The sequence below is a fragment of the Aspergillus uvarum genome (assembly GCF_003184745.1).
Source record: "Aspergillus uvarum CBS 121591 unplaced genomic scaffold BO82scaffold_4, whole genome shotgun sequence".
Taxonomy (NCBI): Eukaryota; Fungi; Ascomycota; class Eurotiomycetes; order Eurotiales; family Aspergillaceae; genus Aspergillus; species Aspergillus uvarum.
Window position 1 is genome coordinate 283,035 of NW_020291301.1, and position 24,794 is coordinate 307,828.

Consider the following 24,794-nt stretch of genomic DNA (forward strand, 5'->3'; position numbering starts at 1 on the left):
AAACTGCCTGGAAAGTAGGAAGCAAATATATCCCCTCCACTGATCACTGGGCAATCTAATCCTTGCAGACGTCTGGAAATCCTGGCTGCTAACAACACGTGTGCTGAAGTGAAGATGCTTCTTCAGACTGATAACTCCTGTACGACGGCTGGCTGAGCACCTCCACATTTTGCGGGTCAATCGACGGAGTGTGTACTGTACTAAAGGGATATACGGACCGTTCCTAGGAAGGAGCACGCTCCACGTGACGATAAGCTAGCCAACTTACTTGATCTACACTCCTGTCTCTCCCTTATGAACTTATTAAGGATGGCACCAATATCCACTTCCATTCTCTCAATCACTCAATCCTCGACAAAATCGCTAGCTTATTGGACAAAATTTTCATTTAGATATGGCAGGACGATTTAGCACATGGAGCAGCACCCTCCGACAAAGGCTATCATCGTTATCACCATCTTCATCACGAATGATATCCAAGATCTCATATACTACTCTGCCTCTTGACACGCCCATTGAAGAGGAGACGTTGCCCTTTTATAAACCCGAGCATTACTACCCCGTTAAAATTGGCGACATATACGAGACCCGGTATCAGGTTACGGGAAAACTCGGTTATGGGGCGTATTCTACAAGTTGGCTATGCCGGGATCTCCAGTGTGTTCCGACGAACGACCCTTCTCCCAGTGAGCGCGCATGGAATTAACAAGTCAATATACATCAAGGAACGACCAGTATAGAGTGTTGAAGGTATCTACATCGCTGCCATCAACTCGACCGCATCAGGTCGCGAGCTTAAGATCTATGAGCATCTAGCCAGAGTCAATTCTACGCATCCAGGTCAAGCGCTGATCCGCGAGCTTTATGATTCTTTCGACCTACACGGACCTGCTGGGCAACACCGCTGCTTAGTGCTATAGCCAATGCATATGACCCTGTTAGAGACGATGGGGCTCAATTCCAGGCCATTTAATCTGCCTCTTGTCAAAATGACGGTGAAGCGTCTGCTTCTAGCTTTGGACTTCTTTCACACCGAAGCCAACGTCATCCACACCGGTATGTATTGCACCTCGATAAATCCCCTCACCCCCGGTTCGAAGGAAGACTACCTGTTTCTAACTCATATCAGATATCAAGACGGACAACCTGATGCTTAGTTCCGAGGACGACGGCATGCTGGCGGACTTTGCGAAAGCCGAAGCCGAGGATCCCAGCCCTCGAAAGCAGATTGATGAGTCTCGTATCATCTACCAGAGTCGGCGATTCCGTCGACCGTCTGCATGTAAGAGTTATGGGCTCCCAATCCTGTGCGATTTTGGTGAGGCACGGATTGGGATCCAGCAGGAGTCTAGGCCCTTTATTCAGCCGCACATCTATCGGGCGCCAGAGATCATCTTCGAATTGCCCTGGGGAAGCGCCGCCGATATCTGGAACCTGGCAGGCTTGGTAAGTGCGGGCCCAGGTATACAGCTATCAGTGTCTATCGTCCAGCGCGCTGATGTCAGTTGACAGATCTGGGACCTTTTCGAAGGGGAGTATTTGTTCGATGATATTTTCGATGCCAAAGGCGGCCACGACCCGTTCAAGCATCTGGCACGCATGGTCGCCTTGATCGGGCCACCGCCGGTGGGATTTATTCGCCGCAGTGAAACGACCGAACAGTGTTTTGACCCTGATGGTAAGTCCCTTCTAGGCTTGCGGTCCCAATTGAAGTTGTCCACCTGACATGTTGCCAGGCGCCTGGGTTGCCCATGAAGAAACAGTTGTACCAATGATCTCCTTAGGGAGCCTAGAAAAGCGACTTGCAGGAGAAGAGAAGGTGGAGTTCATCCAATTCATGATGTCAATGCTGAAGTGGCTACCAGAAGAGCGAAAGACGGCGAAGCAGCTGCTCGAGGACTCGTGGCTACTCTGATATTTCAGCTAAACATGCTTCCTTTGTCACATTGGCTATCAGTTCATATTTGGTTTACCCTGTCTCCTACCGGCGCCAATATCGCAACCTATAAGATTCCTTGGCTTAGAGCCAGCCTCGGCCTCTCCATTCACCCGTCATGTTACAAGCGCCTAGCAAAGCGAGCCAGCCACCGCTCGGGGTTATATCAGGGGGCCAAAAGTCTACGACTGATCAGAAGCCCAACCTCAAATTTTCCTACATTTTTCTGAGAAAGCCTAACCAGTCTCTTCACCGACACTTGCACTGTGAGGCATACATGTCCCTTTGAAATAGCCTTGGTGCCTGATTTCGCGTCAAAAAGCCTTTGTTTCTGGTTCATTCAGGCACACTAGGCAGTCTTTGTCGCGGCATAGATTCTTTATCGAAGCGAATTGCTCACTTATGGCCCAGCAATTCCACCCGCTTGTGAGCGAACCAGATACTTTGTCGAAGTAGACATAGAAATAAAGACATGCCACAAGTACAAAGGGAGTCGACAGAAAGGCAATCGCTTTCATAGTCTAGACACCATGCTCGCGTGCCTGTAGTATCCTGAAAATCACCAGACTCCCGAACGATGAAGCAATACCGCCCGGAAGCATGCCAACCGGATAAGTGTTTATAAATTGGAGGATTCCACAGCAAGATTCCTCCTACCACATCATCTGCCTCATCATCATCATACGATACGATCTGCTGCACCCACCATGGCGCTCCCGCATATAGGACTCATCAATCTCGCACCAAAGCGCCAGATTATCCAAATAACATCCCCGCGGGACAAAGACTGGCAGCGCGGGCAGGAACGCCTCCACGAGGCCTTCCAGCTGCTCCGGGCCCAATATCCCGACGCGTCTCCTTTCTATGGCATCGTCCAGCGGGGCCCAGAGTGTGGCCCGGTGATACGCTGTTTTCGCGAGTCGCGCGACGATGACGCCCCAGACCGGATCGTGGACGGGATGTTTCTCTACAAGTTTAAAGGAACCAGAGGAACCAACAACCTGCATGTAGTCGGGTGCATTCGGCATCATGAGAAATATCTGGCCTGGCAGCGGAAGCATGTCCGCGAGTCCAATGTTCAACTGCGTGCCAGGGAGATCACCACTGCTCGGGTGATAGAAACTTCGTCCAAACTCAATGCGCAATGCGGGGTCATGTAGGGCCGAGGTGAGAATGCAGAATATAGATAGACTCTATACGGTGCATACTGTACAGTACATGGTCCATACAGGAATAGGACTAGTATTGGAGATTTTGTAAAAAGATGTTTCAATCCTGTATGTAAGCAAATTACAGAACAAAACCTTACCGTACAGTACAGAATAGATAACAGCACAGTTACCATATCATACCACCTCAATTGATTAATCTCCCCCCAAATAGATAAGAACCCCCCCCAACCCTCCCCCTCTCTTCTCATCCACTATTCGTTCTAAATCCTTTACCCTTACCCAATTTCCCCCAAGTGCCGCAAGAATGCCAGACACCGAAGAACCCCCCATCTTCACCAAATACCCCTCCCTCCGCAAGATGGCGGGCCTGGAGGAGTCGGAGATCGTTGAGTCCCATGACGGGCGCGAGATCACCCTCCTCAAGCACATCTACGCCCATCCCGAGCTGAACACCAAACTGAGGGGCTCTCCGGCCGCCATTCTGGCGGTGATGGACGAGTTCGCCGCCCAGGAGGACTTTCTAATCAACATTGGTCCGGACAAAGCGGGCAAGCTGGCCGTCTTGGTGCGGGAGCACCGACCCAGGGTGGTGGTGGAGTTGGGGGGATATGTTGGGTAAGTAAGTTGCGAGTCGCTTGCTTGTCACCAAGAAGAGAGCTTGCTAATTGGGGTGGCGGGTGGCCTTGCTGAATAGGTACTCTGCCATCCTATTTGGGAGCATCCTGAAGGAAATCTGGACGCAGAACCCGGACAACGCGGAGATTGAGGCGGGCGAGGATAACGGGGAGCACCAGCCCCCCAGGCTCTACAGCATCGAGATCGACCCCCTGGTCGCCTCCGTCGCCATGAACCTCGTCAGCCTCGCCGGCCTGCAGGACCTAGTCGAGGTCGTCGTCGGCGCCTCGGCCCACACCCTGCGGCGGTTTCATGAGCAAGGAACCCTCGGCGACCGGGGCATTGACCTGCTGTTCATGGACCACGATGAGGCACTCTACGCGGCAGATGTTCAGGTGGCCGAGGAATTGGGGCTGTTGAAGACGGACGGCGCGCTGGTCATCGCCGACAATGTGATGCGCCCCGGGGCGCCGGCCTATCGCGATTACATGCGCAAGAACCCGCGCCTCCGCCAGAGTTGGGGCTTGCCGGGATTGATTGTGCCCGGGGATCTCGCGGTGGGTCTTTATTTCTTACCTGTCTTAATTTTGGACTCTGTGTCTGACCGCGCGAACCTGTAGGACGAGATGGAGATCAGCGTCGTGGGTCGAAAGGTGCCGAGGGGGAAGAATTCGAGCCGCGCAATGGAGAAGGTAGAGGAGGAGAACGGGGTGGACGAGCAGAAGCAGCCCGACCGCAAGAGGAAGAAGGTTGCTAACTGAGGGACTAGCATGGAGCAGACACAGGGAGTGGCAGCAGTCGATGGATTCAGTAGAGCCCCTTCAATATAAAGCGAATAGGAATCCAGGATCGTGCCCTAACCCACAACGTTTCAACAAGCGAAGCCTACATACACACGCATACACAGAACGAGACCGCGAAGAATCACAAAATCATCAATTCAATTCAAGTCGCTAACTACCCTAAAGTTAAATCAGCGACTCCCCTCTCGCATCTTGTAGCCCCAAAGCAAGCTCTGCTGGAAGATGGTCGGATACTCAGCCGCCTCTGCCGGCGAGATTTCCACCCCAGCCTGCTGGAAGAGCAGCGACAGCTGCGCGGCGCTCACTGGATCTGGCCCAAAGGGGGTGTGCAGCATCGCCCGGCACTCCTCCTTGCGCGCCTTGGTCTTCTCGCGATGGACATGCGGGCCGAACACCTGCTCCCATATGGCTTTGACTGCGGCGATGATCGCGGGGCGGGGCGGCAAGTCGGTTTCCGCGAGTTGCCTGTCAATCGGAAGGGTGGGTGGGAACTCGGGCGCGGTCTGGTCGAAGTAAGTGTGTAATCGGATTCCGTCATCGGAGGCGTGAGGCGTCTGGAGGAACAAAATTGCATCGTCAAATTCGTCGAGAATGCGATCTGCAATGGAAGGGGGAATAGTTGCGGCGCTGTAGCTTAGTTTGATCTCATGCAGTCTCTCTGCACCACAATCGTTCGTTGGAGTTACCATCATCCATAGGTCGGCGGCGTCAGAGACAGGTACATAAGCTTCAAGACTCCCTGTAGCCCCGCCAAGGAGAACACTGTCCAGGTCCTGGTGCAGGTTTTGGTATTGTAGGATAGAGCTCAATCGGGTTGATGGCGGCCATTGTGTGCAGTGATCGATGATCCTGCGGAAGCCCAACATGGAATGGGGCAAGGCGTCGATATATTGCTGTTGAATCGCATCCAGCAGCTCCCTTCGTTCGGTAGTGGGATGGAGCTGGACACGCACAGGAAGCACATTGAGACAGGGACCGACGACCTCATGAATAGCTGGCAGATGATCCAAGCTGGGCCGAGTGCTGGTCAAGTGGCCGAAGACCACGTCCTGATGTTGCGAGAGACGGCCGAGCACGAGTGCCCAGGCGGCCTTGATGATCGTGGCTGGGGTGATGGAGGCGCCGAAAGCTGATCGTGACAGTCGAATAGTCCGAATCGTGGTCTGATCCAGGGGATAGTCTTTCTGTAACGAGTGCAAGGAGAGCTTGCTGCGTACCACGATGGGGGTGACTTGTGATCCTTGCAGCAGTTGACACCAGAACTGCTGGGCGTGCTCGTTCTGGGAAAGCAGTCGCTCACTTTCCTCCACGTACTCCGAGAACCGGGCCGGAGGAGCCAAGGCAATCCCGTTGTATAATGTGTCCAGGTCCTTGAGAATGATAGGCATGCTGAGCCCGTCATATTGGGCATGAGAGATCCGCATCGTGAGACGAATGCGGCCTGGGTGGATGATATGAAGTACGAAACGGACCAGAACATCATTCAAGGAGGGAGCAGGATCATTGTGAACTAGACTGGCCAAGAGACCGAGACTGTGCATCTTACTAAGCCCTTCATGTACCTGGAAGTGGACATCTTCTGCTCGATATCGGGGAATCACTTGCTGGACAGAACCGTGGAGGGCAACGAAACGAGCACGCAGAACTTCGTGCCGTTGCACCAAGGCATGGCAGGCATATTCCAATTGCTTCACATTGATGCTGCCGTGGAGGTCATAGGAGAAAAAGTTCAGCCAGCCACGGGATGGAGATAAAGTCTGTGCCAGACAGTAGGATTGGAAGTCGGTCGCCTTGTGGACCTTTTCAATGTCTCCTTCGGGGATTCCCAGTTCTAGCGAGACAAGGCGGAGATCCGGCGTAACCTGACTAGAAGTAACATCGATGTCATCTGCTGGCGAGGTGGACTGATGTGGAGGAAGAATTCGTAACCTGGCCTTTGCAACAATGGCCGACAAGGTCTGGAGTTTATGAACGTCTGCAGAACTGATATCAATGGAATGGGCTCGGGCATTCGCAACCAGGCGCATTACTAGAATCGAATCACCCCCCAGGTGAAAGAAGTTCGCATTTGGTCCAATGGACAACAGATCATGTTGCAGGATATCGGCCCATATGGATTGCAGCGTACGGAAAGTATCCATTGGTACTTCCACCCTTTGGGAACCCATCTTCCCCCTGTCATCAGGGTTCGAGCATTGCTGCTGCTGTTGTTTCTGTTGACGGAGCTGCTCCACGGCAAGACGACGCACCTCCAGCCGGTCTGTCTTGCCTGAAGAAGATGTTGGGAGACTGTCGAGAAGCAGGAGATGCGTCGGAATCATGTAGTCAGGAAGCCGGTTTGTGAGACTGGCCCGGATAGCATCAAGATGATGCTCTTCGCCGCGGTGTTGATTTGAAAATATGGCAAGCATCAGGATATCTGCCGCCAGAATGTCAGGCGCTATGGATTGAGGAATAACGTCGACCACAAGGTCTTGAAAACCGGGCAGATTGAGGTCTCTCAGCGCGTGCTGCACCTCCTCGAGCTCCAGTCGCATCCCTCTCAGCTTGACCTGAGTATCTTTGCGCCCAACGTAGATCAAGCTTCCATCCTCACTATAGCGGACCATATCTCCGGTCCTGTAGCCCTTCGATTTGGATGGTGAACTGCCCCCTATGCTCGGCAGCCAGAGAGGCAGGTTGATGAATGCCCGTGAGGTTCTCTCCAGGTCATGCAAGTATTGCTTCGCGAGTGCTGGTCCTTCGATGACGAGTTCGCCAACGGCACCGATGGGAGCCAGACGGTCGGGATTGTGTACATCCACGATCCAAGTGCGACACGCCAGACCCCGTCCAATATTGGCTGGATGGGTCTTTTCAGGCAGCAATGAGGGAGAGGCCGAGCAACAGACACAGGACTCGGTCGGTCCGTAGAGACTTTTCAGGTTGACCCCTACACGTACCCAGTCCGTAAGGTCAGCACTTGTCAGTTTCTCACCTCCCAGTCGAAGTTTGGTGAGGCATTGAGAGACTTTCTGCACATCCAGAGTCCGGGCCACCGTAGGGGTCATAGCGGCATAGTTGACCTGCGTGTCCACAATGAACTGCGACAGGTTGTCACGGCGCTCCGCTTCCGACGGCACGCAGAGACAGCTGCCACTTAGGAGGGAGATGAAAATATCGTCAATGCTAGCATCGAACGCATTGGACGAAAATTGCAGGACACGGGTGGTCTCATCCAGCTCATAGGCCTCCTGCTTGGCTGCGGTCGAAGAGGCATACGCCCCATGAGTTACGACCACTCCTTTTGGTGAGCCAGTCGTCCCTGATGTGAAAATGCAATAGAGAGGATCATCGGCTCCGGCTCTGCTCAGCCCTGCAGGTGGTCCATCTAGCAGGCGACGCAGAAGTTGATGGGAAATGCGTAACACCCGAAGTCGTCCTGATTCGAGAATATCATTCGCACTCGCGGTGGATGCTATCACCACAGTCGCATTACACTGCTCGAGTATCTTCATCATCCTATCTCGGGGAGTGCTCGTCGCGTCGATTGGGACAAAAGCCGCGCCTTCGGAGATCACCGCCAGCACGCTGATGATATAGAGCGCCGACTTCGGCATCACGACGGGGACGAAGGAGCCGCGCTGGACCCCACACAGTCGCAAATAGTGACTGAGCCGTTGAAATTGCTCCAAAAGCTGACTGTATGTGAGAGCGTCATCCCACGCATGTATGGCAGGAAGATCAGCGTGCTGCTTCGTGGAGTTATAAAGCATCTCAATCATAGTGGTGTCGACAGGCGCAGGAACAGAGCAATTCCAGCTGGCAACGAGGCCCAAGTCCGTAGAGCTGACCAGAGACAGGTCGGCAAGACGCATATTAGGGGATAGGTAGAGTTGCTCCACCAAGTGCTGCATAAGGTAGACGATGCGCTGCAGCGATGAGACAGAGATGAATGCTTTCCGGTAGAATACGTGCACCTTCCATCCTCCTGACTCCTGCATGTCGCACTCCACCACCACGGGATATGGCTGGTCGTTGCCTCGAGATATGGAGTTCGGGCTCTGGGAAGAGGCGAAGATTCCCAGCGTCTTCGCCGGTATCTGCGGCTGAACAACCAGGAGACTGTTGAAATCGCAGCAGCGAGAGCAATCGGGTCCCAACTTCGCGATTCGCTGGAGCCCAAAGTGCTCGTGGGGAATGGCAGCAATCATGGTTTGATTAACATGGTTGAGGAAGTGTTCAACAGTCCAGTCCTGATTGATTTGCAATCGGCAGGGAATTGTGGCCAAGGTTGGCCCCACCATTTGGTCAATGTCTTTAACAGGCACATTTCGCCCCGCCACAGAGAGTCCGAAGCGAACATCGCTGTTCCCAGTATAGGCTGTGATGATCAGGGCCCACGCGGCTCGGAGAACTATGGCGGGCGTCACTTCAAGCCTCGAGCCCCCCTGCTCGAAACCTGGCATGTTGCAGTGATATTCCTCTACAGAATCTAGCTCCTCGACGGTACCGTTCTGCGATGGGAGGTCAGAGGAGCCAGAAGATTGGGACAAGATGGATGCCCAATATTGGCTGCTGAGGTCTGGATCCAAGCTTCCCAGATGACCGATAAAGTCTCTGAAGCGAGGCTTGGGGCGTTGAAATGACAGGGAGCCAGATTGGTACACCTCATTGACTTGCTGAAGGATAAGAGAGAGACTCCAACCGTCATAGAGCGAATGATGCATGGTCAAGCAAAAGGTCCATCCCGCGGATTCATGACTATACGGGCACAGAGCGACCCGAACCAAAGAGGTGCCCAGGCCAAACGAATACCCTTGTGTAAGAAGCTGGTCAATGTCATCTCCGTACTCCCATCGTGGTCCTCCGTCTTCTGTGACCACTTGCACGGTGCCATGAGGCTCGAGATAGACAATTCGGGTTCGCAGGATATCGTTGTGGCGAAATACAGTCTCGACAGCGTGTTTGAAGCGATCCAGGTCAATACCTAGCGGTAGGTCATAGGCAGCCTGTGAGCCGTAAGTTGATTGACTGTGGCGCCCCTCAGCAGCTAGCATTTCAATCTGGAGGGGCGTGCAGGGGTAGACATCCTGAACCGTGTCCTCTGGAATATCCCAGACTTTTGACAGATCGAAGAGCAAAGCCGGCGAGGGGGCCAAAAGTCCAAATGGGTGCAGATCCTCGTGAGCCCCTGGCGTTGCTCCTGGCACCTGCTTTGTGCCCTGGCCCTGAGCATCAATCTGGGCGGCCATGTGGCGTAATTCAGGGTGATTGAAAATGTCTCCAACAGTCAGAAACATACCTTCATCACGGAGCGCGGCCGCAAGCCTTATGGCCGTGATTGAGTCTCCCCCAAGACGGAAAAAGTTGTCGTGGCTCCCGATCATCATCGTATCAACGCTCAGAACTTCGGCCCAGAGTTTCTGGAGCTGGAACTCGGTTTCGGATTCTACCGGCTGCTTCTCCCCACCCTCGAGCGAGTACGCTAAGAGGTCTTCGGTGCTCATCGAGTTGAGAAGGTGCTGCAGCTTACGCCGGTCTGCCTTGCCAGCCAGTGTTCGTGGCATGGAGCGGAGAGGCACATAGCGTGAAGGAATCATATAGGCTGGGAGCGTCTTAGACAGGCCAAGAACGAGTTTAGAGGTAAGCTCCTGGACTCGTTTCTTCACGGCCGGCGTCAAGGACATCAGAACAGCGCCATCCTTGTTAAATGAATCGTCTAGACAGAGGAACGCAACGAGCACTTTGCGCTGGAGAGCATCAGCCTGTAGGCTGGTCACCTCGACGGCCATCTCAATCGTCTGGGGTAGAAGGGCCTTTTTCAGGTGATCCTCAATCTCGCCGATTTCGATCCGTTGCCCATAGATCTTGACCTGTGTGTCTTTGCGGCCAATGTAGAGAAGGGTTCCTACCTCGCTGTACCGCACAAGATCGCCCGTCTTGTAGAATCGGCGAGGGCTCTTTGGACTCTCTGGGGTACGTGCCCAAGTCGGATCAGTGATGAAGGATGCGTTTGTTTTGTTGATATCTCCGAGGTAGCCCCGGGCCAACAGAGGGCCCTCCACGAGTAGTTCTCCCACTAGGCCGACGGGGGTGAGTTGATGATGGTTATCCGGGTTCACAATCCAAGTGAGAGCCGCGACCCCACGACCGATATCAATGGGGTCTGAAGCCGTGGTAACCGTTCCACTACATGTGGCCGTGATGCAGGTCTCGGTGGGACCGTAGACATTCCTCAGCTCGAGAGCCGGCGCCCATTTATCCACAAGAGTCGGCGTCATCCTTTCTCCACCGAGACGCAGGTACTTCAGGCCTGGGACCAACTGGGGTGAAAGGGTATTCGCGAAAGATGGCGTGATGTGGGCGGTGTTGACCCTGGATTTGTTGATGAACCCAGCAATATCATTCATGCGATCATTCTCCGAGGGAATGCAGACGCATCCACCAAAGAACAGAGTCGTGATAATATCCTCCAAGCTGGTATCAAAGCTGAAGGACGCAAATTGAAGCACCCGACTCTGCTCCGAGCGGAGAAGGGCTTCTTGCCGGGGCCCCAACACGCCCGAGCAGAATTGATCGTGTTGGATGACTACACCCTTTGGTTTTCCAGTACTGCCGGAGGTAAAGATGACATAAACGACGTTCTGTGGCTGGACACGATTACTTTCAGTCAGATCGCTGTCGTCCGGTTGAGCTGCCCTTCCCGACATATTGCTTCCGGGAGTCAACATATCGAAGGCAAGTGGCGTCTCCGGTCCTGCCGAGTGCCAAGAGAACGAGACCGGTGTGCGCGGCGATGAGTCTCGAGGTGAGCCTGTACGTTCGGATGTCTGGTCTCCGGGCTCCTGCTTGGATGTGTCTAGGAATTGTGGCTGTAGGCCGGGAAAGTAGTGGGCCGGCCTGACATCGGGGATTTTGGTGCTATATTGGTTAGTCTCATGTCCTCCAGCGTCCAGGCCCCGGAACATGTTCTCTGAGACTATCAGTTTAGAAGCCGTACACAGAGGGGTCCCTGAGGTTTCTGACGAGACTAAAGCCAAGTCCGCGTTGCACTGCGCAACAATGTCGTTCATTCGGTCTAGCGGATGGGAGACATCCAGAGGAACAAACCCACCCCCGGCCATCATGACTCCCAGCATGGCCACTACTGCCCAGACCGATTTCTCGAAAAGTACTGGTACCAATCGCTCGGGTCCAACATGATACTTCATTTGCAACGTCCGTGCTAATTGGTAGGAGTATCGATGAAGATCACGGTATGTGAGGGAGCCATCCCATGCATACACGGCTTCGGAATCTGGGTGAAGAAGCACCTGCTCTTCGATCACCTCATGCACCAGGCGAGGCTGGAGTTGCGGCTGCTCCTTGTTCCATGTTTGAATTTGCTCTTGGTCCTGCTTGGTGATCATCTCTACCTGTCCGACCGTTACGCCTTTGTCGGACAACCAAAAGGTCTGGAATATGGCATCGAAGTGGAGCGCCAGGCGCTCGGCCTGCGCCGGTGAGATGGTTGTCGGATCGAAGATGACTTCAAGGTCCACCTCATGTTCAGAAAATGTGCATGACAACACCAGGGGATAGGTGTGAAAATGGGAATTGGCGGCAGCCTCGTCAACCGGCTGCCCGAAAACACTTTGTTCTGCGGTCGACTCGGTCATCTCATCCGCTGGCTGTATCACGAGCAGGTTCTGAAAGTCGCATGCCTCCAGACAGCCTTGGCTTAGCTTTCGAATCCTCTGAAGGCCAGTATGCTCATGTGGCATCATCTCCATGGCCTGTGATTGCATATTCCGAAGGAATTCCACCACAGATTGCTCACTGTCGATCCGAACACGGACTGGAACCGTCGTCAATGTAGGCCCCGCTATGCTGGCAATTCCTTCCACTGGCGCTGTTCGTCCGCTTAAGGTAACTCCGAAGCTGATATCGTCGGACTCAGAGTATTTGCTTATCAAAAAGGCCCAGGCGGCGCGAAGGATGACTGCAGTAGTAAATTGGCGACTCGGGCGTCTCCCGAGACGTACGCGGTGGTATACCTTTGACATATCACGGCGTTCCTTCTTTGATCCCATATTCCCTGCTGGGAATTCAACCTGCCTGAACCCTTTTAACTGATTAGTCCAGTAGCCGTCCGAGGCGGACCGGTCTCTGGTCTCGAGATATGCAATAAAGCAACGGAAGGGGACGATGGACCATGCAGCTGCACTTTCTGGGGCACGGTACGCTTCTGCTGCTCTTTGCATTATGGTAGGAAGCAGCCAGCCATCGTACAGGGCGTGATGCACCGTCCAAACAAAGAAATTGGCTTGGTCTGGTGTGGTCACGATGGCACATCGCGACAGGGCTGAGCCATATGTCATAGGAACTCCTTTGTCCTCCTCGAGGAACGACTGCAAGTCACTATAATATGTATCCTTCCATGAAACCGTGTCTTTGTCAGCGTCGTCTGCTCTCAGAACAACTTGAAGTGTCCCTAATCGGCGAGAAAGCATGATTCGTGTCCTTAGTAGTGAGTGCTGCGAGGCCACCAGCTGCCATGCGCACTGCAGACGCGCCAGAGATGTGCCGGGTGGGATGCTATAAACCAGACGAGCAATATAAGCATTTTCCTGCCGCATTGACAATGCCATCAGGCCCTCCTGGACTGCTGAGCAAGGATAAACATCTTCGATATTGTCTCTAGGAACCTGGCAGGCGGTGACGATTTCCTTCTCCAGAACCTCGTCAGGCCAACTACATGGCAGCAGCGAGAAAGGCTCTACTACTTCTGATGAAGTAGGCGGCGGATGAGAGTGTGATATCTCGGTGAGTCTGACTGCCATCTCGCGTAGTATGGGATAACGGAAGACATCCGCAACACTGAGCACAGTTTCACGCTTTCCAACCAGAGAGGACAGCTTCATCGCCAGGATAGAATCGCCCCCAATCTGAAAAAAGTCATCATGTATCCCAATTCGCTGGGGTGGGAGTTTGAGCAACTGAGACCATAGCGATTGAAGCATGCGCTGCTCAGGCGTCTCAGACTGATGGTGACCTGATGCAGAGGTGAGCGAGTAGTCCAGGTATTGCGACTCTGACAGCGTCTGTACTGCCTTGGCCAAAGTGGCGCGGTCTTTTTTGCCAGCGGTGCTGGTGGGAATCCTGCTTGCAGGGATATAAAGGCTTGGTCGCATGTATATCGGGAGAGAGGATGCGACCTGCATCTGCAGGTTGATGATTTCCTCGCGTATACTGCCAGAGAGCGGCAGTACTTTAAAGTCCGTCTCGGTCTGCCATGGTTGCTGGGACATTGAGAAGAAGGCAACAATAAGTCGTCTCTCAGGGTCTGCTGGACTCAATGCCAAACAAGAGGCAACACTTCCTTTCCACGGACAATGCAACTGGAGGCAAGAATCGATCTCATCCAGTTCGATGCGCTGACCGTGAAGTTTGATCTGATCGTCTCGGCGCCCAAGGCAAACCAGGGTTCCGTCAGGAGCATACTGCACCAGGTCCCCCGTTCTATAGAATCGTCGGGGAGAACGCGGCTGCGACTGCCTTGACCATGCAGGATCGGTGATGAAATTGGCCTCGGTCAGATCCTGCCTATCGTGATAGCCCCTGGCCAGAACTGGTCCTTCAAGCAGCAGCTCGCCCACAGCACCTATCGGGACTAGCTGGTTGGGATTTTGGCTGTCCACAACCCATGTCAATGCTCCAACCCCGAGTCCAATGTTGCTCGCATGGTGATCTTTTGCCTCCAGCGCTGGAGGAGAGACCACACTGGTCACGGAGCACTCCGCCGGTCCATAAGAATTGATCAAGGTGACAGCCTCAGACCATTGCATGATGAGGTCTGCAGTCACCTGTTCTCCGCCCAAGATCATTGTCTTTAACGACGGAACATCCTTGGGTTGGAGCAGCCTGGCTACTGAGGGAGTCAGTTCCGCCGTATTCACATTCATCCGTCGTATTGCTCCTGGAAGGTCACTCAAACGCTCTTGCTCCGAAGGGACACAGACGCATCCGCCTTGCATTAGTGTGGTCAAGATATCTTCTAAACAGGTGTCAAAGGCAAAAGAGGCGAATTGGAGAATTCGAGTCTTGGAGGACCGCATGATCGCCTGCGCTCGAGCTGCCACCCCGGAGCAGAATGCCCCATGCTCCGTGACGATGCCCTTGGGGATTCCTGTAGTACCCGAGGTGAAGACAATATATGCGCTGTGGGCTGGCGAACTTCGGGGAATATCTTCAATTTGAAGACTACCTGCCCTAGTGGGCTTCTCTGTCAGTAGTTGTTGGTATCGGAGATGTGAGATCTCCACCATGCGTAGCTGTGACTCAGACCACTCTTCTTGTATACTGTGATCACTCGGAACCAGAATTATTTGCGCCTTGACCTGACGACATATTTCCAACCGTCGCGAGATGGGATGGGACGGATCAAGGGGAACAATTGCACCCCCTGCTTTGAGAATGGCGATCATTGCCACAACGGCCCAGAAAGACTTGGGGAAGCATAGAGGAATTGCAACCTCTTCTCGCACACCCATACTTCTTAAAGAGTGGGCAAACGTGTCCGAAATGGCGTCCATTTCCCTATAGGTTAGCTCCCCATCCCAGGAACACACGGCTGGACTTTGCGGCGCTGTTGAAGAACGTGAAGATATGACCTCGTGAATACATTTCTCCACGGCCAGGGGAGTGTTGCTGTTCCAGTCATTGATCTGTCGAAAATCCATGTCGCTAATCAAGCTCAATGACTTGAGTGGTGAATCGAGCGTCGAGCCGGCCGTCTGAAAGACGTGGCGAAATGTGTGCGCGAGTCTAGTTATTGAATCACTGGAGGCCTTGTCATTCCAGTAGTCGAAGCGCACTGTTGCAAGCCCCGGAGAAAGATACGATGTCACCGTCAAGTCGTACTGCATTCAGATACGTGAGCGTCTTCCTTATTGGCGTACTGATCTTGCGCGCAAGACAGGATCAAGGCAACGGGTGACTAACCTCAGTTGGGTCGTAGACCTCCAAGCTCTTAAAAGTCATCTTCGTCTCAATGCCGAGTTCTGGGCCTGTTGCATTGAGGATGGATATCAGGGTGTTGAAGGGGCCCACTCCAGATTTGCCGACGGCATGCCAAATATCTCCCAAGGAGACGTGCTGATGGGGGATACTTGAGATAAAGCCATCTTTCTGTGTTAAAATTAGCTGAGCAGGGGTTTGCTCATAATCAACAGCCAGTCGACAAGTTATCAGGTTAATGAATGGCCCCACAGCGTCACGAATGTCATCCACTGGCACTGCTCTGCCCGAGGATATATATCCAAAGCATGCTTCGCGTTGGTCGGTATATAATCTCAGGACAATTGCCCAAGTCAGCTGGAGAAGATCTGCAATAGTCAGGCTCCGCCGCCTCAACTCGACCAGGGTTGACTGCTCAATTGGAATATCAATGCTGTACGATTGCAGTCTCGGGGGTGCAGAGGAGTGGTTCAAGGTCGGCAATTTAAGGTGGCAAGTGTCTGTTCCCTCAAGATACTTCATCCAGTATTCCAAGCCAGCATCCCTATCCTGGTTGCGAAGATAGCGGATATAGTCGCCATAGCTTGTCTTGGAGATGGATTCTGGAAGAGGATTTGACGCAGCACAGACCCGGACAAGATCCCGGAATATCAGATCCATCGAACTGCCATCCGTTATTGCATGGCTCATTTCCAATTTACAGACAAAGGCGTCTTTTCCAGCGGGTGCTAAGCGAAGCCTATGCGGCGGTTCGAAGTCAGAAAATGGTTCCCCTGGCAAGCTTAGTATCTCGTGTTTACTGGAATGCTGTGTAACTTGGACCACTGGATGACGTAGGATGACCTGAGCAAAAGGCTCTGTGTGAGTTGGCAATTCCAAGAAGACAGCCCTGAGCGCATCATGCCTCTCGATAACCACGCGCCAGGCGGAGATGATCTTCTGCATATCCCACATAGTTCCCTGATTTGCACAACCCGTAATCTCAAATACGTGTGCTGTCTGATATAAAGTCTGGTCGCGAGACTGACTCGTGAGAATGCCCCGTTGCATGGACAGGCAAGGGTAGATGGCCTGTATATCATGACTTGGAATGCCACTGATTCTGGAGACACTCTGGGGGCTAAGACCGAACGCATCGAACATGTCAATTCCTTGTGCGCAGCTTTCTGCGTGGGCCCCAGGCTGCTGCGGTGCGAGTGAAACCGCCCTTGAAAGCTCAGGTGCGCTACAGGGAACGTCCCTCAGCCTAACACCCCTGAGAATATCTCGGACATCGATTTCGACACCCTTCTTCCGACAGGCTGTGACTAGTTGGATTGCCATGAGCGAGTCGCCCCCAAGACTAACAAATGTGGATTCCATTGGGACCTTGGAACGGTGAAGTTGCAAGATAGCACTACATTGCATCTGGAGCACCTGTTGACCCTGGCTCAAATGCTCGGACTCGTCAATAAAGGGGCTCTGGGAAAGAGCCAACGGGTGTGAAGCGTCTGCAGGCTGCTGCTTGGTCTGAGAGACCTCCTGCGCCATCTTCTTCACGCTGTTCAAGATCTCCTTCCTATTCAGTTTACCATTCATGTTCAAAAATGGCCTTGACATGAGAAGCCACTCAGTTGGCCACATGTAGGGAGGCAGCTCCGTTTGCGTGGATGTCCGAACATCTTCAAGTTGACGCTGTAGCATCCCTGGATCGATGAGAAGCGGAGCCTCATCAGACGAAGGAGACGACAAGAGGTCCTTATCCAGTGCGACAACCGCCGTTAGTCTGCCAGCATATGGGCCATCTGATGGGTACAGCACCACCGCTTCCCTGACCAGCTCATGTTGGTTGATGCTGAACTCGATATCGCCGAGCTCAATTCTCTGACCATGATATTTGATCTGAGAATCCCGACGACCTAGAAAGATGAGCGTCCCATCGTCATTGTGCCTGGCAATGTCACCCGTCCGGTAAAAGCGAGATGGCAGTGGGCCTACCTGACGATCAAACCAAGCTGGCTGGCGGGGGAAGACGCGTGCTGTTAGCTCGGGGCGATTTAGGTACCCCCGAGAAACCGTGGGGCCTTCAATGACCAACTCCCCGGGACACCCCAGTGGTGCCAAACGATTGCAGTCATCCGAGGAGACAATCCAATGATGACAAGCCATGGCACGTCCGACATTGGAGTATGGATGCTGGTTATTCTTAACTTCGAGGACCGATGTCATGACCCCTGTTTCGCTTGGCCCATAACCGGTGTGAAATCGAAGTCGTGGTGCCCATTGAAGAGTGATGTTCTTCGGCAGAGCTTCACCCCCAATGGCCAGCGTCTCCAGGCAAGGGACACTGTCAGGGTCTAGAAGCCCCAAGACAGAAGGTGTTGTGCATAACCAGTTAGCCTTCAAGTGGCAAATGGAGTGCTCTAGCTGGTTCACTCGGTCATATTCCGAGGGTATACAGAGGCACGCGCCCTGAAGCACGGCCAGGAACATATCCCCAGCACTGACATCGAAACCATAGCTGGAATACTGGAATATCCGCGAGTCTGATGATACATTGAAGGCTTTTGCGAAGGCTAAGGTTGAAGTGCACATTGCCGAGTGGGGCACGTCAATCCCCTTGGGAGTCCCTGTGCTCCCAGACGTATACAAAACAAAAGCCCTGTTGAAGGGCTGAACACTCCCAGTTCTCAGTGCACCCTCGCCTAGGGTGAGAGATTGTGGAAGAGATTTCAGCGCCTCTTCATCCACGCATATAACACGGGGGACCAAACTTTCACACAGTGACACATGTGACCTATCGGCAAGCATAATGCCAATTCCACCATCGCTGAGAATCGACCTTAACCTGCTCACAGGCTGTTGAGTGTCGAAGGTGAGGCAGGCGCCGCCGGCCTTTTGAACCCCGAGGATGGAGACTGGAACCTGCTTGGACTTATCAAGATATAAAGCAACTATAATCTCAGGCCCGACGCCGATTTTCTGCAATTGATGGGCGAGACGAGTTGACTGCTCATTGAGCTGCTGGTAGGTGAGTACACCATCCCATGCATTGACTGCTATGCGATTGGGATGCCTCGCTGCAACCTCCTCGAAGATATGGTGAAGACAGCGGTTGACGGATGGAATAGACCGACCATTCCATTCCCAAATCTGCTGCTTATCCTCGGGACTCAGGACTTCTACGTCCTGGACCCTCGGCGAGTGGGAGGAAATTGACAGTTGCCGTACAACATGGACAAACTGTTGCAGTAGACATCGCACACGCTGAGTGGTGAAGATGGACTCATCAAAATGTCCCACAACTCGTAGGTATTGTCCTCCGTGACATTCCAGGACCAGCGGACATGGGTACTTGCGCGTCGTCGGGCGAAATAGACTAAGGGTTTGGTCACCACACCGAAAGGCCTTCGGAACTGGGTCTCGAATACAGATTAGGCTAGCAAGTGACTCTGTCCAGGGCATTTCGGCATTTTTGTGACTATAGTCAATCTTGCTAACTTGATCTAGGAGTTGCATTGTCGTGTCTGCTTGCTCAACTGAAATCCGTACTGGCAGCAAGGCAATCTCTGGGGATGTGGATTCAGCGCTCACGCCATCATAGGTGCTTTGATCACGGTGAGAGACAACAGTTCCAAATGTCACATCCGAAGCTTGAGCATATGTGCTGATAACGATAGCCCATGCTGAATATAGCGCTTGTGAAAAGTGGGGAGTTGACATGTTCAGCCCCGGGATCATCGCTTCGTGCTCGACTACAGAAGATGCGCAAACTTGCTGTGAAACCCAGTCCACACCTCCAGTGAGAGAGTCACGCACTGCTTCTGCCTTCCACCAGGCAGGGATCAATTCGTTTTTCGCATCCTGATCTGTCGTCGATGGCTGAACAGAGCCGTCGAGAGAGATTTGTGGAACGTGACGCCTTAAACCCCTTCCACCCTCACCTAAGGCCTCGTATTCCCGACATAGTCGTTCAAGGAGCACAGTCACAGTTCGGTCGTCATGGATAGACTGATGAAGACTCAGAACCATAAACCGCTCGGTGGCTTCCTTCTGCTCTCCAATGATGCCCCAGCGCGAGAGGGGCGAACCGTAGCCCATGGGTAATTTGAGGTCCCTGCTCAGATATGCTGGCAGAGAGTTGTCATAATCCCAAGACGAACTTTCTTCCACAACAGTCTGGATGGCGCCTTTAACGGTACTGAATATTCTGGTACGTAGGATCTCACAAGATGCAACCACGCAATTCCAGGCGGCCTTTAATCGAATGAGGTCGAGTCCGGGGGGAATGTCCAGCACATATTGCAATATACACGGAGAACGGCTGACCGAGTACTCCATTAACAGGCTTTGTAACGCATTGCAGAGAGATTCCTTCTGCACGCGTAGGGATAGGAATGTTTCATCTGTTCTCAGCTCGGCGATCATTGCTGCTGCCAGAGCAGAAGCAGCAGCGTGGTGTGTATGTTCGGAGCGCATCCTGTCCTTGAACGTGTACAATGTGTCGAAATTGTCCAAATGAATGACCCTACGGACTATAACGGCTCAAACGCTCCACTTTATAGAGACCCTAGGTCTCTTAACTAAGTGACTGGATGGGAGGGTCCAGGATGGCTCCCCCCTTAGTCGGATCCAACCCAGCCTCGTCGGCCTACCTTGATAGAACTCCGCTGTTCAACGTGGTCTGATTGACTAACCATTATGATCCGGGTATAAGGTATTTTTTACGCGGCGTACCGCACTCTCGACTCGTTGACAGACTATACGCGACCATTCGACTGATACAAAGCCCATCATGTATTGATGGCCCTCTCGGTTGGCACGGCATCACGTCTCCAAATCACCTGGATAGTGAAGGAAGTACTGACATCCTTTCAGAAAAATTGTTATCTGATATTGCATTTTCTACCAATCGTACAGCTTCATTCGGTCAGGCGCCGAAGTAACGGCTGCTTTCTATCAAGCATCTCTCCCAAGTGTTACATTGTCTCCCCCACCTTCCGACTTTGAATTAGTACAGGCCATGAAGAGGACCCCATACTGAATGATCCCTAGCTGCATATAGTTATATTACAATTTGAGCGCTGCATGTCTCACTTTTATCGCGTTTTTATTACTGTATAGTAAGATAACCAGCCAAAATATTGCAAATACACCCGAAACTTGAGCGAACAAGAAAGAAGACAAAAGGAGGAGGAAAGAGAATCAAAACATGACGTACGATAAATACTCAACCCTTGTATGGATTTGCCGTCGTGATTCAAGGTCATTTTAATACATCAGAATGCCGTGCTCTCAGAGGGTTGTCTGATCCGGATTCATGGCGAGGCAGAGAAGAGTGGTATCCGAAGAAATATATAAACCACTAGTTCGCAAGGCTACCAGACTATAGAGCCAGCTTTGAGAACGAGACACACGGGCATATCCCTCTTTCATCCTCCTTTCTGCACTCCAAATTGTTTTCTAGGATCTCACTGTGAGCCCGCAATGGTCGAGTATCACTATGGCAAGGCCCTTATGGAGATGATCCCCAAGGGGGTCAATTCCATTACCGCCGCATGGCTGCTTGCCACCACTGGAGTACTAGCTTATCTGACCTTTTGGATGATGGTATCTCCGAGCTTGGCGGAGAAGAACAACCGCAAGGAACTGGTAGGACCTCGTAGCAATCTGTCATGCCATGGACTTTCCGATTGGCGATATCTTGTCGGGACAGAATGCTAATGCATGGACTTTCAGAAGAAGAAAAAGCAGCCGGGCCACAATTACCCATCCGGCGAAACTACTACTACTACTACTACTACTATCACACCACTGACAGACTTTGACTATCGCACGATCAATCCAATCGACTACCGACCTTTCAAGACCATGCAGCACGTTTCAATGGGTGAGCCCCATTCCTTGTTCTTCATGCGCCATGGTGCTCAAAATCTGACCTCAACAAACTCGACCTGAGACAGGGATCAAGAAAATGCCCAAGGAGGAGTGGATCCGCATTGACCGAGGGTACCTCGACCGCATTGAAGAACGTAAGCGAGTCATGCAGACCAATCCCAAGGAGGTCTTTGGGAGCAACCCCATCGTCGACCCGGCCATTGCAGAGCTTTACGAGGAAATCATGGACCTCCTACCCCGACGCTATCCTACAATTTTTGATCTGCGCGGCAAGACTCTCCACAACAAGGTCACCAACCAGTCCTATTCTGTCGATCTCGCGGGACTGACTCCGCTGACCATGCTGCGCAACCTGGGTGAGAACGTCGAAGAAGACTTCTATATTATGTGTCCCGATGCGGAAAATGAGTTGAGACTGCAGGGTTACATTGCCTGCTTCCCGGGGGGATTCCTGAGCCCTTCGCGAGTAGGCATGTCAATGCGCGAGATTCACCAGCCCGTACCTGGATTTGAAGCTCGTATTGGCAAAGGTGCAGACCGATTTCTTGTCCGCCTTGAGCCAGGAGTCTTCGTGGGAAGGATGAATGTAAGAGCTAACCATCTGGAAGCACCTACACGGGATCCTCTTGTGCTTCCAACCTTGGAAAAACCGTGTTGACTGACGTGGCACACAGTGGAGTCTCCAGACTGATGGCCGGGATCTCTTCCGCATGGATGGCAATAACTTCTATCCTGAGAAGGATAATCAACTACCCCTCAAATCGCGTGCTGTCAACCTAGGCGACTGTTATCTCCGGGTGGAGCATCAGACTTTGACCCGGCTGGCGAGGTCGCGCGCCGTCATCTTCTGTGTCCGCTCATACATGACCTCGCTGCAGGATGTGCGAGCCGAGGGCAATGGCCCCGCGCTCGCCGATGCCATCGAGAGCATGCCGGAGAGACTGGGTGTGTACAAGATGCGGCCGCTTTGGAGTGAAGCCATCTATCCTTATCTCCGTCAGCAGCAGAGCCTCTAAGCATTTTTTCTGCACGGGAAAAAGGAGCGAGGAAGTGGGGGCGGGGGGGAGGGGGTGGGGGGTGGGGGGGCGGTATATCATCATGTTTGTATAGGGTATGAGGGGTTCAGGACAACTCTGCTTGCAAGAAACATATTCTGCCTAGTCCTCCCTAGCGATTTTAGATCATGTTACAAAGGCCAATTGCAACAATATTTTTCTTTCCAAGGGCTCACCGCGAGGCATCAATGGTCTGATCAGGGATTCAATCTTCATGGTTGGAGATCCTCTTGATACATGTAAGCATACTTTACTGTATTGGTTGCGCAGATATATGTATGCTACTGTACAGACTGGATCGCGAAGCACAGTATGATACAGTACAGTACAGTACAATACAGAGTATGAGACTCATGGTGAAATGTAATACCAATACCGTGGCATGTCAGGCGAAATATTTTGCAAGACAGGTGCATGTATGACCTGTTGTTTGACACGATCTGTCTGTCTAGTGTGCTTCCAATCGTCCCATTCGTCGTTTTGCCTAACATTGCCCGCCCGCCCTTATCTGTCGATTGCCACTGAGTCCAGCCTCGGCATGTCAGTTGCGCGATGGATCCCAAGCCGCTGGATTCGCCCCACATCATCTTACGGGAGGGGTAGTTGAAATGGCGACATGGGCAGAAGCATAGCGGGGTAGATGTATGGAGGGGTAGTTGCATGGAGGGGTAGGTCCATGATAAAAGCGATGAAAGACTAATTACATCGTCCGGCATGATAAGTAGAGATAGATACAGCTTCAGTACCTGCTAAGCTTTGTGGACGCCTGATGCCAAGGGGGCGGAGTCTGCAGTGACAGCTCATCCTCTAGCCCTAATCGGCACTTGAAGGAGCCGGAATCCGTCGGTCATTCCTGCAGCGACTGCAGCAATTTCCCTGCGTATGCGTAACTCAAGTAACGTTAAGCATATTTAGACCGATGGATACATTCATACATACATACATACATACAGTAAGCATTTGATGTCGAAAGAACATCAAGGCAGGAGTATCCTATTTCCCACACGCAGACTAATCATTACATCCCAGTTTAGCGCTTACGGCCCACAGGTCAAATCATACCAATTTCGGAGAAGTAGAATTTGCATGGCCTGGATGAAACATCAAACACTAACGAAGGTAGGCCCACTCGGTCATCGCCGTCTGACCCAGGCAGCCGACGCTTAGAGACGACTAGATATCCTCGCTTGCCATCCCTGCGGCTTACTGTCTGCATCGATCAAAGTACGTTCGCCCCGACTCTGCGTTCCGGAGGCCTGCATCCGGCCGAGAACATCGGCGGTGGTGGTGACATCACAGAATTCGTCCTTCATGGTGGCGAGGTGGATGGCATGGACTGCCTCAGCGTCGTACTCACGCCCGTCGAATTGAACGTTGAAGGTGGCCGTGGCATCCTGCACAAGGATGATCTCCGCCTGGGGCTCGCTTCCATCCTTGACAACGCAGCCGTAGCCATGGTTGACCACTCGTAGATTGGATGCGGCGCGGAGGGTTGTGCTGACACAGTGAGCCGTCATCAGTCCGATAATTACCAGCCGCTGCAAGTTCAACTGGCGCAAGACATCGGCGAGACCCGTCTCAATGAAAGGAGAGTTGGTGGTCTTGGAAAAGACGGGCTCGCCCTTGATCGGTCGTGCGTATGGCATGAAGTCCGCACCTGGCTTCGACGGGTGCAGAGGCGACCCAAGGAAGGTGGAATGGTGACAGACGTGAAGAACATGAGCGCCAGGCGTAGTGCGGAAGGCGGCCAGGAGAGCAGTAACATTCTGTTCAAACTGCGGCGTTGAGCGCTGCGTGCCCCAATGGGTGGGATGCGAGAAGCCCTGCTGGATGTCGATGAGCAACAACGCAGTGCGGGTTGGGGAAGCCATGTTGATCGGGCGAAGGTGAAAGGCGCAAAGAAGGATGAGCCAGATTCAGGTCTCGACTCCAACTAGCTGAGCTCAAATACCTCCTGCAATAATCGCCACCCCACAGATTATGTGTCGGTCATGTCCGAGTGACCGCGACTCTTTGGAGTCCTTGAATGCATCTCTCATGCTTCGTGCAGCGGAGTCCAACGGGAAGCCGCCGTGGCAGCCCTCTGGAATGTCGAGTTATTTCCGTCCGGTGAGATGTGAAACGCAGATCCACGCCTGATTTTACTGCATTGGTGGCCTCATGCATAGCCAGATGCAGATGTTGGCGGGACTTTCTGCGGCTGAGTGGGTGGAAAGCATCAATCACCTCCGCGGACAAGATATAGTCCAACCATTATAGCAATATAATGAACACAGCTGATACAACATAGACCAGTAGCAGTACATGGGTTCATACGTGCATGTCCTATCTCGACCATATCCACCCATAGATAGCA

General features: G+C 52.7%; 6 protein-coding genes across 6 annotated transcripts; 4 read left to right on the forward strand and 2 right to left on the reverse strand.

The window, feature by feature from the left end:
* The first annotated feature begins 325 nt into the window (after positions 1 to 325).
* Positions 326 to 2,368, forward strand: BO82DRAFT_380328 (putative protein kinase). Its single transcript, XM_025637749.1, has 6 exons — positions 326 to 657; positions 743 to 911; positions 945 to 1,056; positions 1,130 to 1,446; positions 1,513 to 1,678; positions 1,737 to 2,368. The coding sequence occupies exons 1-6, from the start codon at positions 395 to 397 to the stop codon at positions 1,913 to 1,915; spliced, it is 1,206 nt and encodes a 401-aa protein (XP_025496343.1). The 5' UTR covers positions 326 to 394; the 3' UTR covers positions 1,916 to 2,368.
* Positions 2,369 to 2,643: 275 nt separating this feature from the next.
* On the forward strand, positions 2,644 to 3,096 carry BO82DRAFT_397889 (uncharacterized protein; the record flags this gene model as incomplete). The annotated part of the gene is made up of 1 exon (XM_025638983.1): positions 2,644 to 3,096. One exon carries the CDS (start codon positions 2,644 to 2,646, stop codon positions 3,094 to 3,096), a length of 453 nt encoding a protein of 150 aa, XP_025496344.1.
* Positions 3,097 to 3,412: 316 nt separating this feature from the next.
* On the forward strand, positions 3,413 to 4,484 carry BO82DRAFT_397890 (O-methyltransferase; the record flags this gene model as incomplete). The annotated part of the gene is made up of 3 exons (XM_025638984.1): positions 3,413 to 3,723; positions 3,803 to 4,280; positions 4,344 to 4,484. 3 exons carry the CDS (start codon positions 3,413 to 3,415, stop codon positions 4,482 to 4,484), a joined length of 930 nt encoding a protein of 309 aa, XP_025496345.1.
* Positions 4,485 to 4,696: 212 nt separating this feature from the next.
* BO82DRAFT_397891 (acetyl-CoA synthetase-like protein) lies at positions 4,697 to 19,964 on the reverse strand (the record flags this gene model as incomplete). The annotated part of the gene is made up of 4 exons (XM_025638985.1): positions 4,697 to 13,833; positions 13,882 to 15,409; positions 15,492 to 15,677; positions 16,350 to 19,964. 4 exons carry the CDS (start codon positions 19,962 to 19,964, stop codon positions 4,697 to 4,699), a joined length of 14,466 nt encoding a protein of 4,821 aa, XP_025496346.1.
* Positions 19,965 to 20,972: 1,008 nt separating this feature from the next.
* BO82DRAFT_418447 (heme-dependent oxidative N-demethylase family protein) lies at positions 20,973 to 22,399 on the forward strand (the record flags this gene model as incomplete). Its single annotated transcript, XM_025640066.1, has 4 exons — positions 20,973 to 21,137; positions 21,225 to 21,375; positions 21,449 to 21,969; positions 22,058 to 22,399. 4 exons carry the CDS (start codon positions 20,973 to 20,975, stop codon positions 22,397 to 22,399), a joined length of 1,179 nt encoding a protein of 392 aa, XP_025496347.1.
* Positions 22,400 to 23,528: 1,129 nt separating this feature from the next.
* Positions 23,529 to 24,324, reverse strand: BO82DRAFT_350442 (isochorismatase family hydrolase). Its single transcript, XM_025634153.1, has one exon. The coding sequence runs from the start codon at positions 24,307 to 24,309 to the stop codon at positions 23,602 to 23,604; it is 708 nt and encodes a 235-aa protein (XP_025496348.1). The 5' UTR covers positions 24,310 to 24,324; the 3' UTR covers positions 23,529 to 23,601.
* Between the last annotated feature and the right edge of the window lie 470 nt (positions 24,325 to 24,794).

Coding starts and splice junctions, on each gene's coding strand:
- BO82DRAFT_380328 (XM_025637749.1), top strand. CDS start 395: ATGGCAGGACGATTTAGCACATGGAGCAGCACCCTCCGACAAAGGCTA. Junction 1,447..1,512: donor TCTGGAACCTGGCAGGCTTG/GTAAGTGCGGGC, acceptor GTCAGTTGACAG/ATCTGGGACCTTTTCGAAGG. Junction 1,679..1,736: donor ACAGTGTTTTGACCCTGATG/GTAAGTCCCTTC, acceptor ACATGTTGCCAG/GCGCCTGGGTTGCCCATGAA.
- BO82DRAFT_350442 (XM_025634153.1), bottom strand. CDS start 24,309: ATGGCTTCCCCAACCCGCACTGCGTTGTTGCTCATCGACATCCAGCAG.